This window comes from Spinacia oleracea, chromosome 1 (genome assembly GCF_020520425.1).
Source record: "Spinacia oleracea cultivar Varoflay chromosome 1, BTI_SOV_V1, whole genome shotgun sequence".
NCBI classification, from domain to species: Eukaryota; Viridiplantae; Streptophyta; class Magnoliopsida; order Caryophyllales; family Amaranthaceae; genus Spinacia; species Spinacia oleracea.
This window is the reverse complement of record NC_079487.1, coordinates 133,298,925-133,312,869: the sequence shown is the minus strand read 5'-3', so window position 1 is coordinate 133,312,869 and position 13,945 is coordinate 133,298,925. Positions and strand designations below refer to the sequence as shown.

Genomic DNA, 13,945 nt, shown 5'->3' with positions numbered 1-13,945 from the left:
GAGGAGAAACTCTCTTAGATAAAATAGACACCAATTTAGAAGAGTTTGTCACGATAAGAATACACAGCGGATTAATTCGCATTAGGTATGGATATTGACCGCCTACTTAATTCGATGTTAATTAGATGCGTAAGTCACTTAGTAAACAATATTGTTTTCTTTCAAAAAAGTTATGTCATTTAGCTATGTCACGGACGGGCCTTTTGACCGCCCGCGCGGCGTCTGAATTCCCGAGGCTTGATCCAGGCCAGCCTCAGCACGTGACAGCTAGCTCTGTTGGTAAAGAACAAGGGATCAATTTTGAAAATGTATGGTGTGTCTAGGGTCGATTATGTGAAATATACAACCTTTGTACACTAACCAATTGAGACACATGTTGCGACTTACCTCCTCAATGATGCTCGAGTAGTTGGGCTTCGCTTTTTGCAGAAATTACAGTAACTTTTTGAAGTGAAATTGTGAAAGATATGATTACTTAGTACTCCGTACAACATGTTTTTTCTAATTCACACATGTTGAATTTCACGTTTATCAATACATAACTTTGATCATTAATAACTAACGATGAAACGGGTCCTACCAATAAACATAGAGTAGTTGCTAGATGCTCTCACTCAAACACTAGTGTATATAAGTCCAAATTTCTATGTTCTAAGCCTTGCCCTCTTCTTTATTCTTCTCTTTATAGTTTATACACATTTCTCATTTTTCAGACCCTCAAAAGATATGGGTCTCATCCTAATCCCACTCTCTTTAATATTCCTCAGCTTAACTTACAACCTCTTCCAACGGTTTAGGTACAAACTACCACCCGGTCCGAAGCCTTTACCGGTTCTCGGTAATGTATACGACATTAAACCCGTCCGGTTTAGGTGCTTCCACGACTGGGCCCAAACCTACGGCCCAATACTCTCCTTCAAGCTTGGGCCCGAACTAAACGTCGTCGTATCCAGTGCCGAGTTTGCTAAGCAAGTGTTAAAAGAGCATGATCAAAACTTAGCTGATAGACATAGAAAACCAACAGCTAGATTTACCAAAGATGGTAAAGACCTTATTTGGGCCGATTATGGGCCTCAATATGTTAAGGTTAGGAAGGTTAGTAATTTAGCATTGTTTACCCCGAAAAAGCTTGAGGCCCTTAAACCCATTAGAGAAGATGAGGCCACCGCCATGATCGAATCACTCTTCCACGATTGTACTAATCCCGGTATATTTCTAATACTTCCTTCGTTTTTTCAAATATTTACAACAATCCAACTTTTACACTATTCACATATACTTAATTTGACTTCAAATATTTACTAAAAACAAAAATGATTAGGTTAAATATTGTTGAATTAGTCTCAATATGTGTTTTTGAATTATCAACTTTTTATAATTTTCAATAATAATTTTATGCCTAAGCTCGTTACGATTTTGTCCGGGCTTAGACATAATTTTTTGGCCCGGAAAATTTTGTTTTGAGATTGCTAAACTAGTCTCTAGAAAACTTAACACAACTAAATTTACAAAGTTAGGGTGAAAAAGTTTTGGTCAATATCTGGCCGTCCGGCTCGGCGTGAACGTACCCTACTCCCCTCAAACTCAACCCGAGTCATGATCGCCTCTACGTAAAAATGACGAGTAATACTCTATAAATATTACTAGTGGATAACATATATCTTAAGAAAATATAATAATTCGATAGTAATTCTTATATGACAGAGGATAATAAAGGTATACTTGTAAGTTGTAATTGTACTATTATATGATACTTATATTATTTTAGAGAAACAAATAGAATAGCAGACTAGATTGCGAATATAGGACATTTAGTCGGCACTAGTTGATTATAGAAATGTGTGAGTAGTTTACAGTTACTTTCCATCCCTTACAGTGATTACTCGGGAGAAACTAGACCCGATCAACTATAACCCTGGCCCGACCCGACACGGTCCGAAAAGTGCGGGTTTTGGTAGTCTAAAATATACATTTTTAGACCAAAACCCGAGCTGGCTCGAAAAATCCCATGTCGGTCCGCAAAGTCCGCACCAAATTTTTGAGTTTAGGCATGAATTTTTGTGTTAAATCTCTGCCCGACCTGAATTTTGATCACCTATGGGAGAAAACCTCTAGTGGAAGGGTTGCTAATGTAGTATTCTTATTACCTTATAAATAAAAATAAAAAAGGTTTATATAAGCCGTATCATTTTCTTCATACTTAATGTTGATCATTGCATGCAGAAAACAAAGGGAAAACGGTCAACATAAGGGGGCACGCAGGAATAATGTCATTCAACAACATCACAAGGTTAACTTTCGGGAAAAGGTTTGTGAACTCCAAAGGTGAGTTAGACACCATTGGTAAGGAACTTAAGGGTGTATTATCGGGCCGAAAAGCGAAAATTAACAAAGCAAACATCTTGATCGATAACCTTCCATGGCTACAATGGTTATTGTCACCTCTCAATAAAAAGGATAAAGAAGAAGCCACAATGCTCAACGATCGTTTGGATCAATTTATTAGAGAAATTATTGGGGAACATGCTATTGCCAAGTCTAAAAATATTGGTGGAACTAACGTACAACACTTTGTTGATTCTTTGCTCACTTTAAAAGATAAATATGATCTTGGTGAAGACACTTTATTTGGTCTTCTTTGGGTACGTATTGACTTTGACCCTATTCATTCTGCCAATTTTTATTAAAATTAACACTGAATTTCACAAAATTTACATTTATGCGTTATTTTGTTAATTTGATCTTGACTGAATTTAACTTATGCTTCCTCTGTTCTTATTTAGTTGACATATATGTTTTAGTCATGTTTATCAAAGCACATTTTTTTTTATCATATTTTAAAAATATTTATGAAGACGGATTTAATTAACAAGATCTCACGTGGTTATATATATTTTACCATACGCTTAAATAACAAAATTCGGTAAAAAAATAGAATGTATATGAATAGTGCCTAAGCCAAACTGCCTGATTGCGTGAAGTATAAACTTATATGAAATTATTGAACCTTATCTGGACTTATTTGCACTTATTTAATCTAAAAAATTAATTTTTGCAGAAAGAACTTTTTTGTATGTTAAGCTGACCGAGAAACTTATATTTGCCGAAAAGAATTTATTTTTGCTGAACTTATTTTTCTGAAATAAATCAAACAGGCTTATACCGTTCAAAATTTATTTGGTACAGGATATGATTGTTGCAGGCGTAGATACGGTCGCTATTTCTGTTGAATGGGCTTTGGCAGAGTTAATACGAAATCCAAGAGTACAAAAGAAAGCCCAAGAAGAGTTGGACCGGGTTATCGGGTCTGAACGGATCATGACCGAAGAAGACTTTCCAAACCTACCATATTTAAAAGCAATAGTCAAGGAGGCCCTAAGGCTTCATCCTCCAACCCCTTTAATGATACCCCATAAGGCCAAAACCCATGTCAAGATTGGTGGTTATGATATCCCTAAGGGGTCCATTGTTCATGTAAATGCATGGGCCTTGGGCCGTGACCCGAATGTTTGGGGTGATGTGAATGAGTTTCGACCCGAACGGTTTTTCGAGGAGGATGTTGATATGAAGGGTCATGATTTTCGGTTATTACCGTTTGGGGCGGGTAGACGGATATGCCCTGGAGCGCAAGTGGGTATAAACTTGGTTACATCAAACATGGGTCATCTTTTGCACCATTTTGAATGGTACCCACCAAATGGGGTTAAGTTTGAGGAAATTGACATGAGGGAAAATCCAGGAATTGTTACTTACATGAAAACTCCTTTACAAGCTGTTATAGTTCCGAGGTTGCCTACAAGCTTGTACAAACGTGTACCCTCTGACATGTAATTGCTTAAGCATTTTTATAGACATTTTGTGTAAACGATGGATGTTTTAGGAGTTTTCCTCGTCCTAAAGTTTTAAAGAACATAAATTGATCGAAGACATTTTGCATACGCTTATTATGTTGTGTTTTCTTTTTCTATGCGACCACGTTAGGGTTTCTGGATAAGTAGAATTTTTAGTAAGTCGAGATATATATCGACATGTTAATAAAATAATTATATAAAGATTAGGGAGATAAAATTTAGAATTACGTTAAATTAAATTAAAAATCTAACGCTACAACGTTTAATTAATTATTTATAATGTATGGCGCGGTATCTCGATTAGATATTATGTTTTTGTAGCAGGTTTTGATTTTTTTTTTATAAAAAAAATTATGATTTGTTATCATGGGTTTTGATTTTATATAAGTGGGGCAATGGTTAAGTGAGAGAATTATATAGTATTTGTAAAAAATGTCATTTATAGAAACGGAGCGAGTATTAAGGGACGAATTTATAAGGAAAACGGGGCGAGTTTTAAGGGACGAAGGGAATACTACATAAAATATTATAGGAAGCTACTAAATGTGCAATGTAGCTAACCTATTAAGAACTTTATAGATCAAAGTTTGATGTGGCAAATCAACCTATACGCACCATCTTATAGCTAACTATTGAAATTGCTCTAATTAAGACACACGGCCACCAAGCCACCACCTATTGTAGCTCGACACAAATAAATCAATAATTGTTTATACTAGTGACGGAGCCCGAACTTTATTAAGTCAGGATATCGACGTGTTAAATAAAAATTATCCAAAAACCAGTTGGAGAGATAAAATTAAAATTTAAAAATTTAAAAATTAAAATAAAAGCTACGACGTTTATTTATGGAATGTAATGTCTCACTATATTTATAGGATTTATGACATCATTATTTATTTTTTATTATAAACTTTAAAAGTTTGTTAGAATATGGTTAGTTAGTTAGTTAGTCAGTCAAGTTGTTGGAGCTGTTGCTTGATCATGCCTTGTATATAAACACTAGCACCCTATATTTCCATTTACTTTTCTAATAGATTAAAATGAGAACTTCTCTCTTCTTTGAAATCTGATTCTCTCTCAAATTCTATAATATTTCTCTTGGTGTGAATGTAATGTATCGGTTTATAAATTAAAGCGAGATTATGTTTTTGTAGCTAGGTTAATTTTGATTAAATAAATAAACAAAAATCAATGATTGGTTACATTAATTCTAATCCATCTCAAAATCAGTTTTACTACATTCATTACTTGCGTAGTACTTCGTATATATAAAATAAAATAATAAATATTTAAATATCCTCCTAATCCGAGTGTCGAAAAAAGAAGTTCGATCTCCTACTATATATAAGTACGTTAATTAATTACCTCTATACCTCCCATTCCCAAACAACATACTCACCCTCTCATCTTCTCATCTTCTAATCCAAACAACATACTCACCCTCTCATCCACCATCACGACCACCACCACCACCGCCACCACCACCACCACCACCATCACCATCGGAACTCATCTCGATCGAGTAAGTACGTAACCTAATGGCGGCGCGTCCCATGGATAATGTCGGTGCAACATGCAATGTAACCTTAGAGAAAATCACAAAATCTTTCAACTACTCCCCACAACCTCGTCTCGACGAACTCGACTACACAACTGAACTCGTCGTTTTACTCAGTTTCAACAACTACGAAAAGGTTTTTCAACATCATGCTTACGACAACGATTACGAATCTAAGTACACACCATTTTGTTGTTACAAAATCCGAAACAAAGACACAGACAAATCTGATGAAAGAAAGTTAGTTTTTCTAGTTGATCCTAAGACGCTTTATTTCGATGTCTTAACGGCCGCAACTGACAACGGTTTGCCTGATTACGTCACTCCTGGTGTTTGGAAAGCTGTCAAGTACGGAATGTTTTTATCGATATTGGATAAAGTTAACTATACAGAGAAAAATAACCCGATGATAAAGTATGAGATGCGTATCAATGTCGATGTTATTACTTATCATCTTAAAATTAGGGGAGTTGAGGAGGATTATGAACGTACTAAGTCGTTGAGGAAATCTTTGGTAAACAAGATTTCTAAATGGATGATGATGATGATTAAGACAAGTATTCTTGAAATGGTACAAAAGTGGGATCAATCATCCAAGGATGGATTCAATTCGTTGATTGATTATCTAGTAAGTTAAGCATTACGATTACTTCTTGAGAATTACCAGGATTGATTTTTTCGGATTAGGGTTTCGATTCGATTCGATTGTTTTTGGGAGGGTTTTAATTTTCTTGTTTTAACATTACCACGTAGTAGGATGTATTTCTTGACATTATTAGGGTTTTGAAATTTGAATAATGTTAGTGTGAAGGATTATCTTGTTTTAAGCATTACATTGATCTATAGTATAGTAGCTTTAATGGTACGTAATCGATCCTCAGTTTATGCAATTCAAGTTAATTAGAATGTTTTCTTGACAGGATTTGTTATGAATTAATTAACTTATTGATAATTTTGTTTACAATAATTCTTTAGTAATTATATCTGAGAATATTTCAGGGTAAATCGACTCAAAGAATATATAGTATTTGATTTTTTCGGATTAGGGTTTCAATTCGATTCAATTCGATTGTTTTTGGGGGTTTTAATTTTCTTGTTTAGCATTACTTTACGTAGTAGGATCTATTTAATTCTTGATTAGGGTTTTGATTAATGTTTGTGTGAAGGATTTTCTTGTTTTAAGCATACATGCATTGAACTTCGTTCGTACATTACGATTCTCGATAGTATGGTAGCTTTAACGGTAATCGATCCTCAGTTTATGCAATTCAAGTTAATTAGAATGTTTTCTTGACGTGATTTTTTATGGATTAATTAACTTATTGATAATTTTGTTTACAATAATTCTTTAGTAATTATATCTGAGAATATTTCAGTGTAAATTGGCTTAAAGAATGTAGTATTTGTATTCCGCACAATTTACAATAATAATCGTAATCCATTTATAACGTCAATCCATTTATGGGTGGTTGTAATTTTTGCAAGCTGGCCAATATGTTCTGAGATTATACTATTGTTCACTTCCTCACCTTGTGTTTGTAGAAAATCTAGCAATTATGTGTGGTTATTAGCTAGTCTAGTGGAAATCGGGAAGAAAAGTACCTTTTAAGCTTCAACTTAAAGATTAGTTTGGGGCATTTGATTTTTACTAGGGGTATTTTGGTGGTGGCAATGCTCATTCTCTTCCCCCATTTCCTAAGAATCTAACCCATTAACTTGAATCGGTGGAGCTCGAGGTGGGTTCTTACACGATAAGGAAGTTTTTCTTATTTAAAATTTTAAAAAATGGTTACCAATTTAGAATTTGTATTGTATTTTGTGTATGATTTGTTCTTTTTGTTTGATCAAGTTAGCATTTCTTGTTTAAGGTGGGACATGTAATTCTCCCCATCATGCAATAGAGGCAAAATTTTTTGGACAAAAAGTTCACTTTTGCAACTTGTGGCTAGTCCCCTTTGAACTAGATTAGGGCATATGAAGATCTAATTAGAGAGATTCTAATCTCCTTTTATCCTATTTTGTTAATAAGAATCAAGTTATTGAAATTTATATAAATGTCTTCCATTGAACATCACAATGTAAATGCTTATTTTGCAAGATTTGATTTTGACAATGTCATACAACTATACGTTTCGAGTGCTGAAAACCAATACTTTAATGCGTATCTTGCGCGATTTAGTTTGACGTTTATGTAAATGTATTTTAGTTTTATATTGAAAACTTTCTTTTTGTATAAGTTGAACTGTTTATATTGTTCATATTGACGTTATAAATATGAGAAAGGGGTTTTTTGTGATTTAAAATTAAAGATATTACTACCAATTTCTTAATAGGTTAAAAAATAATACGAGCCACACAAATAACGCATTGTCTAGGGGTGCAAATGAGTTGAGTTTCTCAATAAACAATTCAGGTTTAGGCTCATTTAAAGCCGCTCATGTTCATTTATTTAATAATGGGTCAAGTTTGAATAATGTTTGAAGCTCGTTTAATAAACTAGTTTGCATTAACATAAATAAACTTATGCTCGTTCACTTTAGTTCATGAACAACTCGATCGAATGGGCTTTGGCAGAGTTAATACGAAATCCCAAGAATTCCCAAGAAAAATTGGACCCGGTTATTGGGTTTGAACGGATTATGACCGAAGAAGACTTTCCAAATGCATGGGCCTTGGGCCGTGACCCTAATGTTTGGGGTGATGTGAACGAGTTTCGACCCGAACGGTTTTTTTGTAAGAGGATGTTAGTACACCACCTCCATGTTGCTTTTGCGTGCCTACCTCGAAGTTATTACATATATTCGCATACACAACGGTATTTTCATAAGTAGTACTCACATTTTCTCCTCACGTGTAAGGAGAGAAAATGTGAGATAATGCATTTTAAACATGTTGTGCCTACTTACTCAAATATCACTCATTTTACCAAGCCTGTGTGTACTGTGCTTTTTCCGTACACGTTGGGTCGCCTCAATCCAATTTCATCGTATTCAAGAGTGATTTTGGTGCACACACTAACCAATTTAAATTTTATCCCAAAAATCTTCGGATTGTTCAAGTACTCCCTCCGTTCCTAACTAATTATCGATTTAACTAACTTTCTACGTTCATGTGAATTCTTTATACATTGCAACTCTGAAATAGGAAGGAGGCTAAGCTTTCCAGTAAAGCCTCATAACAAACTTCCAAATAATTGCTGTAACCCTATGAATATAATTCAATTATAGAAAGAATTTGTTTTTTCTAGAGAAAATTACATTTACATCAGACCAAGTGAATTTGTGAAAGAAAGAAGGGGAAACATAGGAATTAAAAAAGAAAAAAAGAATACTATTTCTAACTCTCTTGCCATATGAGATATATCAACTATTCAACTGGTAACTGTTTGTGGTGTTTCATTCGGTAGCGTCTGCGGCCTCTTCCTAAATACATGTTTCCTACACCGTTCGAAGATGCTGTCGTAAATCAAATCGAATTGAACTCCGGCTCTCTCCCGATTGACAATGAACAAAATGTGATCTCCTTCTACGATTTTGTAATACCTGTACAAATTTATTGGTTCAAGAAACTGGTTAGACATGCCATATATTCGAAAAATGATAGCTACATAAAAAGAGTGGCTCATTTCCTGTACTGTACTGTCAAGTAGAAATGATCAGAATATCAAAACTTGACATAAAATCTTGATATGAAAATACTGTAAAGTGGACATGATCCTAATATCAACCAGGACACTCTAGCCCAAATCGAAATTACCCAACCTAGCTAGCCAGGAACACACTAGGGGTGCATTCTCTTCAATTCCCCTTCAAAAATTAAGTTTCAGGTCTAATAAGTTTCAATCGAGTCTTGTAAGTTCTAATCAAGTTTGATCAGATCCAATAAGTTTCATTCAGGTCCTATCAGGTTTAATCAGTTCAGATAAGTCCATGTTTCATAATGAAGAGAACGTCCCCCATGTCAGCTCAAGATGTACCTATGTCGAATCCTTAAAATGTGTATTAGTACTTCATTTTAGACCAAAAGCATGGCAAATGCAGTCCTAAGATGTACCCATGTTGAATCCTCAAAATGTGTTTGAATACTTCATTTTAGACCAAAAGCATGACAAACTAGTAAGCAGTCCTTGCAGGGAATGCTTACTAGTTTAGTCGGTTCAACTCTTGGGATGGCACCTAAAACTTGAGATCAAATCTCGTCTACAGAAAACATTGCAGTATTCTCGCATATAATTCAGGGGAGAAACTTTGGGCGTCACCATTACCAACACATGTAATATGATCTAACATCATTTACTGGCCTACTAATAAATGACATTAGAAAAAAATAACATTATCTTCTTCAACCGTTTCTCAATTATCCTTTCCAGCTATAGGTAGGGTCGGGAAGAATGAGTCTTAAACTTTCCAGCTTTTTGTTGATTCTTTTATGCTAAATCCTTTGTCCGTATATTCATTAAAACAGTTTGCTCCTTAAGGTAGCAGATGACAGAGCATTTCACAAATTATTTTTTGACAATAATGGTGACATTTTCAGTTGGTAATTAGATAAACAAATGAACTTGCAATGCATTTTACTGAGGAAAGGGGAAGTTCGGTTTTGAACATACCAGATACCAGGTTGCAATGGCCGGCAATCTTTATCATTTGTAACAAGATGGTGGGGATGTTCAACGGGAAATCGAGGGTAAGTCATGGATGTTGTGTTGAGTGCCCCATCATTGTCCCACCAATCTTCATCCCTATAACATGAACAGCATTATGTTGATGACTTAATCCAACACAAAACAGGAGAAAACATTGCAACAAAACTAAAAAACAAGTCTTTGTAGTCATTTTTAAGACTTATATTGACTAGTTATTTTAAGGCTCCGTTTGGTGGAGTGCAAAACTTTTTCAGTGTAAAATGATTTTCAAGGAAAACACAATTCCAAAATTAGTTTTCCGTTGTTTGGTTCCAAGTAAGAAAAATGATGAAACGGAAGGAAAATGAGAGGGAAAGTGCAGGTAGTGCAAATGGTTTTTCCCTTCATTTTGAAGAGAAATGGTTTTTCATCAGTAGGAGAACAATTTTACTCCTAAGGGAAATGGTTTACCACTCCTTTGCAAACCAAACAATGTAAAATTAAAAATAGAGGAAAACTGTTCTCCGGGAAAATATTTTACACCCTACCAAACAGAGCCTAAGTTCGTTATGCAACAAACAATATAAAAAACAATGTAAATGCAATACCTATAGCCTTTGTAAGGGGGAGGAACATCAGCAGGGAGGCGCCACATGCACATCTGCAACACTCTGATGAAGAGCAAAGGGTGAATCCCCATAATGCCAGAAGGAGCTGTGAAACCAAGGAGTTGCCTGGTTCTCTTGGTAGCATAACTGAAATAGTATGTATCTGGGAATGTTTGTAAATGGGAGTTGAGTCTCATTGATCCCTGGATTGTTAGATCAGGTAGGATCCAGTCTCCTGATGCAAATGGACCAGCATTCCCTAACAAACAATCTACTAAACCCCATACCCCAATCTTCCTCCATGACAAATTGAAGTGATCAAATCCAAAATTGTAATAGGACTTCAACCAAGGAATATCAAACCAATCGTATATGATTACTCCCAATCGACAAAGCTGAAGTAAACATACGGGTTTCAAAGTTACTCCATCCTCTGGCCTGTAATCAATTGTGTAAATGGTAATCATAAGCATTTAGGAAATATTTCAAGCCTAGGAGTACCATAACTAATAACTACTAAGCAATGCACACATTCTAGGACCCGCCACAATATGTGATTTGGACTAACAAAACAAGTAGACTTTTGGGTCAATTGGAAACATCCTCTCTGCAATTGCAAGGGTAAGGTTGCTTACGTCCAACCCCCCCGACCCCACTTCTTGCGGGAGCCTCTTTGAGGCAATGGGGTAATGATAATGATAATGACTAACAAAACAAGTAGACAACCATTACAAACAAATGGACAATGAATGATTCAATGGCATAGAAGTACTAGAGTGACAATGACTTTAGTAAATTATCATAAGGGGTATGGATAAGAAGCAAAGTTTTCTGACTCAAAACATTAACATCAAACAAGATAAGGTGTGTGAACTCCTAACTAACTCGCTCTAAACAACGCCTTAATGAGGTGAAAAGCATGGCACAACCATAAATCATCTACATATCACATCATCACAACAACACACAATTCTTCTTTGACATAGTCCTGCAAACTGATAGAATACACATCACAAGGGAAAGGAACTTACTGCATCCCATCATAGTATGTTCTAGTGGTCCCATTGAAAGCTCCAGATAAAGAGGTAATGCTCAAAACCCAGTTTGGAGAGGTATCATGGCCCTCAAATGCCTAAAATCCACAAACATCACTGTGTTAAAAACGTATGAAAAATCAACCTTTTCCAGCCAATTAATATCGTTCTATGCAAATCAGCAATAAATCCTACCTTATCAGCAAGCATTTGCTGCAAAACCCGAACAACCTGAGCGCCTGCCGAATGCCCCACAAAGTGTATAGGATGATCCTCATCCCATTCAGGATAATGCCCTACATATACATTATTGAATCATATTTAGAAAATTATCACAATCCCATTGTATTTCCCTTCAAATTTATCAACTTGATCAAAATGTATCACTAACATATACAAGAATGAACAAGTTATAGAAAATTGCAATTGAATTATTAATCCCGGAAACCTTGTTCATAGATTCTGCCAAATTGGGAATGCCCACATGCTTTGCTGTGTTCTTCGCCATAATCAACCTGACCTCCTTTCAAGTAATAGAACAATTCCCGCGCCCTGAAATTCAATTACCCCAAAATAAAACCCTTAAAGATCATTCAATCATTCATTTCACCATTTGTACTATCAAATTCAAAAAATTATGAATTTCATAAAAATACACACCGATCATATATGCTGGTCAGAGAACCCAAATCTGGCACCAAAACCCTTTCATCCTTCTTCTCTGCCCCAGCAAAATAGGACAATCCTCCCAATCTCTGAAATTAAAAAAAATTACCCACAAAAATTAGGAAAAACCCATATGAAATAAAACAAATTAACCAAAAAATGATTAAAATTAATGAAAGGATTAGAACATTATTGACTTACCCCTTGACCAAAACCAAAAATCCCATGAACCAGAACAATGGGAGGCAAATCATCAACAGAGGAAGAATCTTGAGGAGGAGCAGCAGCCTCAATTTGATTAATGTTGCTGGGTTTAAAGTAATCACACAAAGCTTGATTCAAATCATAGGCAACGGCTGTGCTAAATATGTAAAACCCATATAACAAATGTACCCATGAACTCACAAATAGCTCCACTAATTGCAGAGAACTTAACCATAATCTTTTCATTTTTTTGTGTGATTATCCTCCTCAAATCTCTATGAATTTGAGGGGAAATTCAAAACCCCCTTTTTTATCGTTCTTTCGCCGGTAAAGAGGATGCTAACAAAATGCAAATTTCTCAACCTCAAGCCCAATCTGTTCAAAATTGAAGAAAACAGGAGACTTTTGGTGTAGTTTTTGGTGCAAATTGGAGAAGAAAAAGAGGGTTGGGTCTCTTGGGAAAAAAATTGAATTGAATTGAAGAAATTCCTCAAGCCTTAAGAACTCTAAAATGTTCAAATTTCTCCAGAAAAAAAAGAGTGTAAATTGCAGAGAAAACAAATTAAATTGAAACAAATGATGAAAATTCTTCCCTCCTTTCTTCTCCTTGCTAGTTTTCTGTAAATTGTTGTTAAGGACTGTTTGGGTGAATTTTGTAAGAAAAAAAGAGTTGGGGAAAAAAGTTTTTGTAATTCCCCAGCCTCACAAAAGTCACAAAGTCTAACAACCAATCAATAATCTCTTTCAAGAATTCATCCATTTTAGAAGAGCCTGGGTTTTTGAGCCAGTGCCACGCGGCATATTTTTACTTGTTCACATAAGCTGCACGATTCTTCGTGGTGGGTCCTTTGTAATCAACTTACGTAGAAACAAGTGGACCCATTATGATTTCCTCTCATTTACCTCATTTCCTTTAAACGGATAAAATAAATTTTGTTTTATCAAAAAAAAATTGTTTATCGTTGGTTGTTACGGAGTAATTGATTCACTTAACGAGTACTCTATTCAAAGTATTGGTTTGTATAGGATTGTTTTTTTATATTAAAGGGAGTTGCAAATACTCGTATCCTAAAGGGGTTAAAGGATCTTTGGGTTATTATCGACATTACGTCATTTCGGTTTGATTTGTGCGTAGTATTTAAATTTTAGATGATTACTTATCTAATTAGAAACCATTTACATCATACGTAATTACATATTTGTATGATAATAGTATTATTCTAGCTACTTGAAACCCCTACCCTACCTCCAACATTAGAGGTCAATAAAAAAAACTGAACATGGATATCACTCTCTTAAAGAATGAGTTATAATGACCATTCTCCGTATAAATTATAAATAGGAATGGGGATTCGAAATTATAATATGCCGTATATATATATACCATCTGTCATAAA

At 35.0% G+C, this 13,945-nt stretch overlaps 2 protein-coding genes across 2 annotated transcripts; one reads left to right on the top strand and one right to left on the bottom strand.

Annotated features, from left to right (window-relative positions):
- Positions 1-666: 666 nt before the first annotated feature.
- Positions 667-3,921, top strand: LOC110799229 (cytochrome P450 98A2-like). Its single transcript, XM_022004449.2, has 3 exons — positions 667-1,207; positions 2,224-2,642; positions 3,187-3,921. The coding sequence occupies exons 1-3, from the start codon at positions 727-729 to the stop codon at positions 3,829-3,831; spliced, it is 1,545 nt and encodes a 514-aa protein (XP_021860141.2). The 5' UTR covers positions 667-726; the 3' UTR covers positions 3,832-3,921.
- Positions 3,922-8,605: 4,684 nt separating this feature from the next.
- On the bottom strand, positions 8,606-13,294 carry LOC110799219 (uncharacterized). The gene is made up of 8 exons (XM_022004438.2): positions 12,546-13,294; positions 12,339-12,433; positions 12,127-12,230; positions 11,874-11,974; positions 11,676-11,776; positions 10,645-11,082; positions 10,022-10,153; positions 8,606-8,954 (listed from the first exon to the last, which is right to left on the bottom strand). Exons 1-8 carry the CDS (start codon positions 12,792-12,794, stop codon positions 8,783-8,785), a joined length of 1,392 nt encoding a protein of 463 aa, XP_021860130.1. The 5' UTR covers positions 12,795-13,294; the 3' UTR covers positions 8,606-8,782.
- Positions 13,295-13,945: the final 651 nt, after the last annotated feature.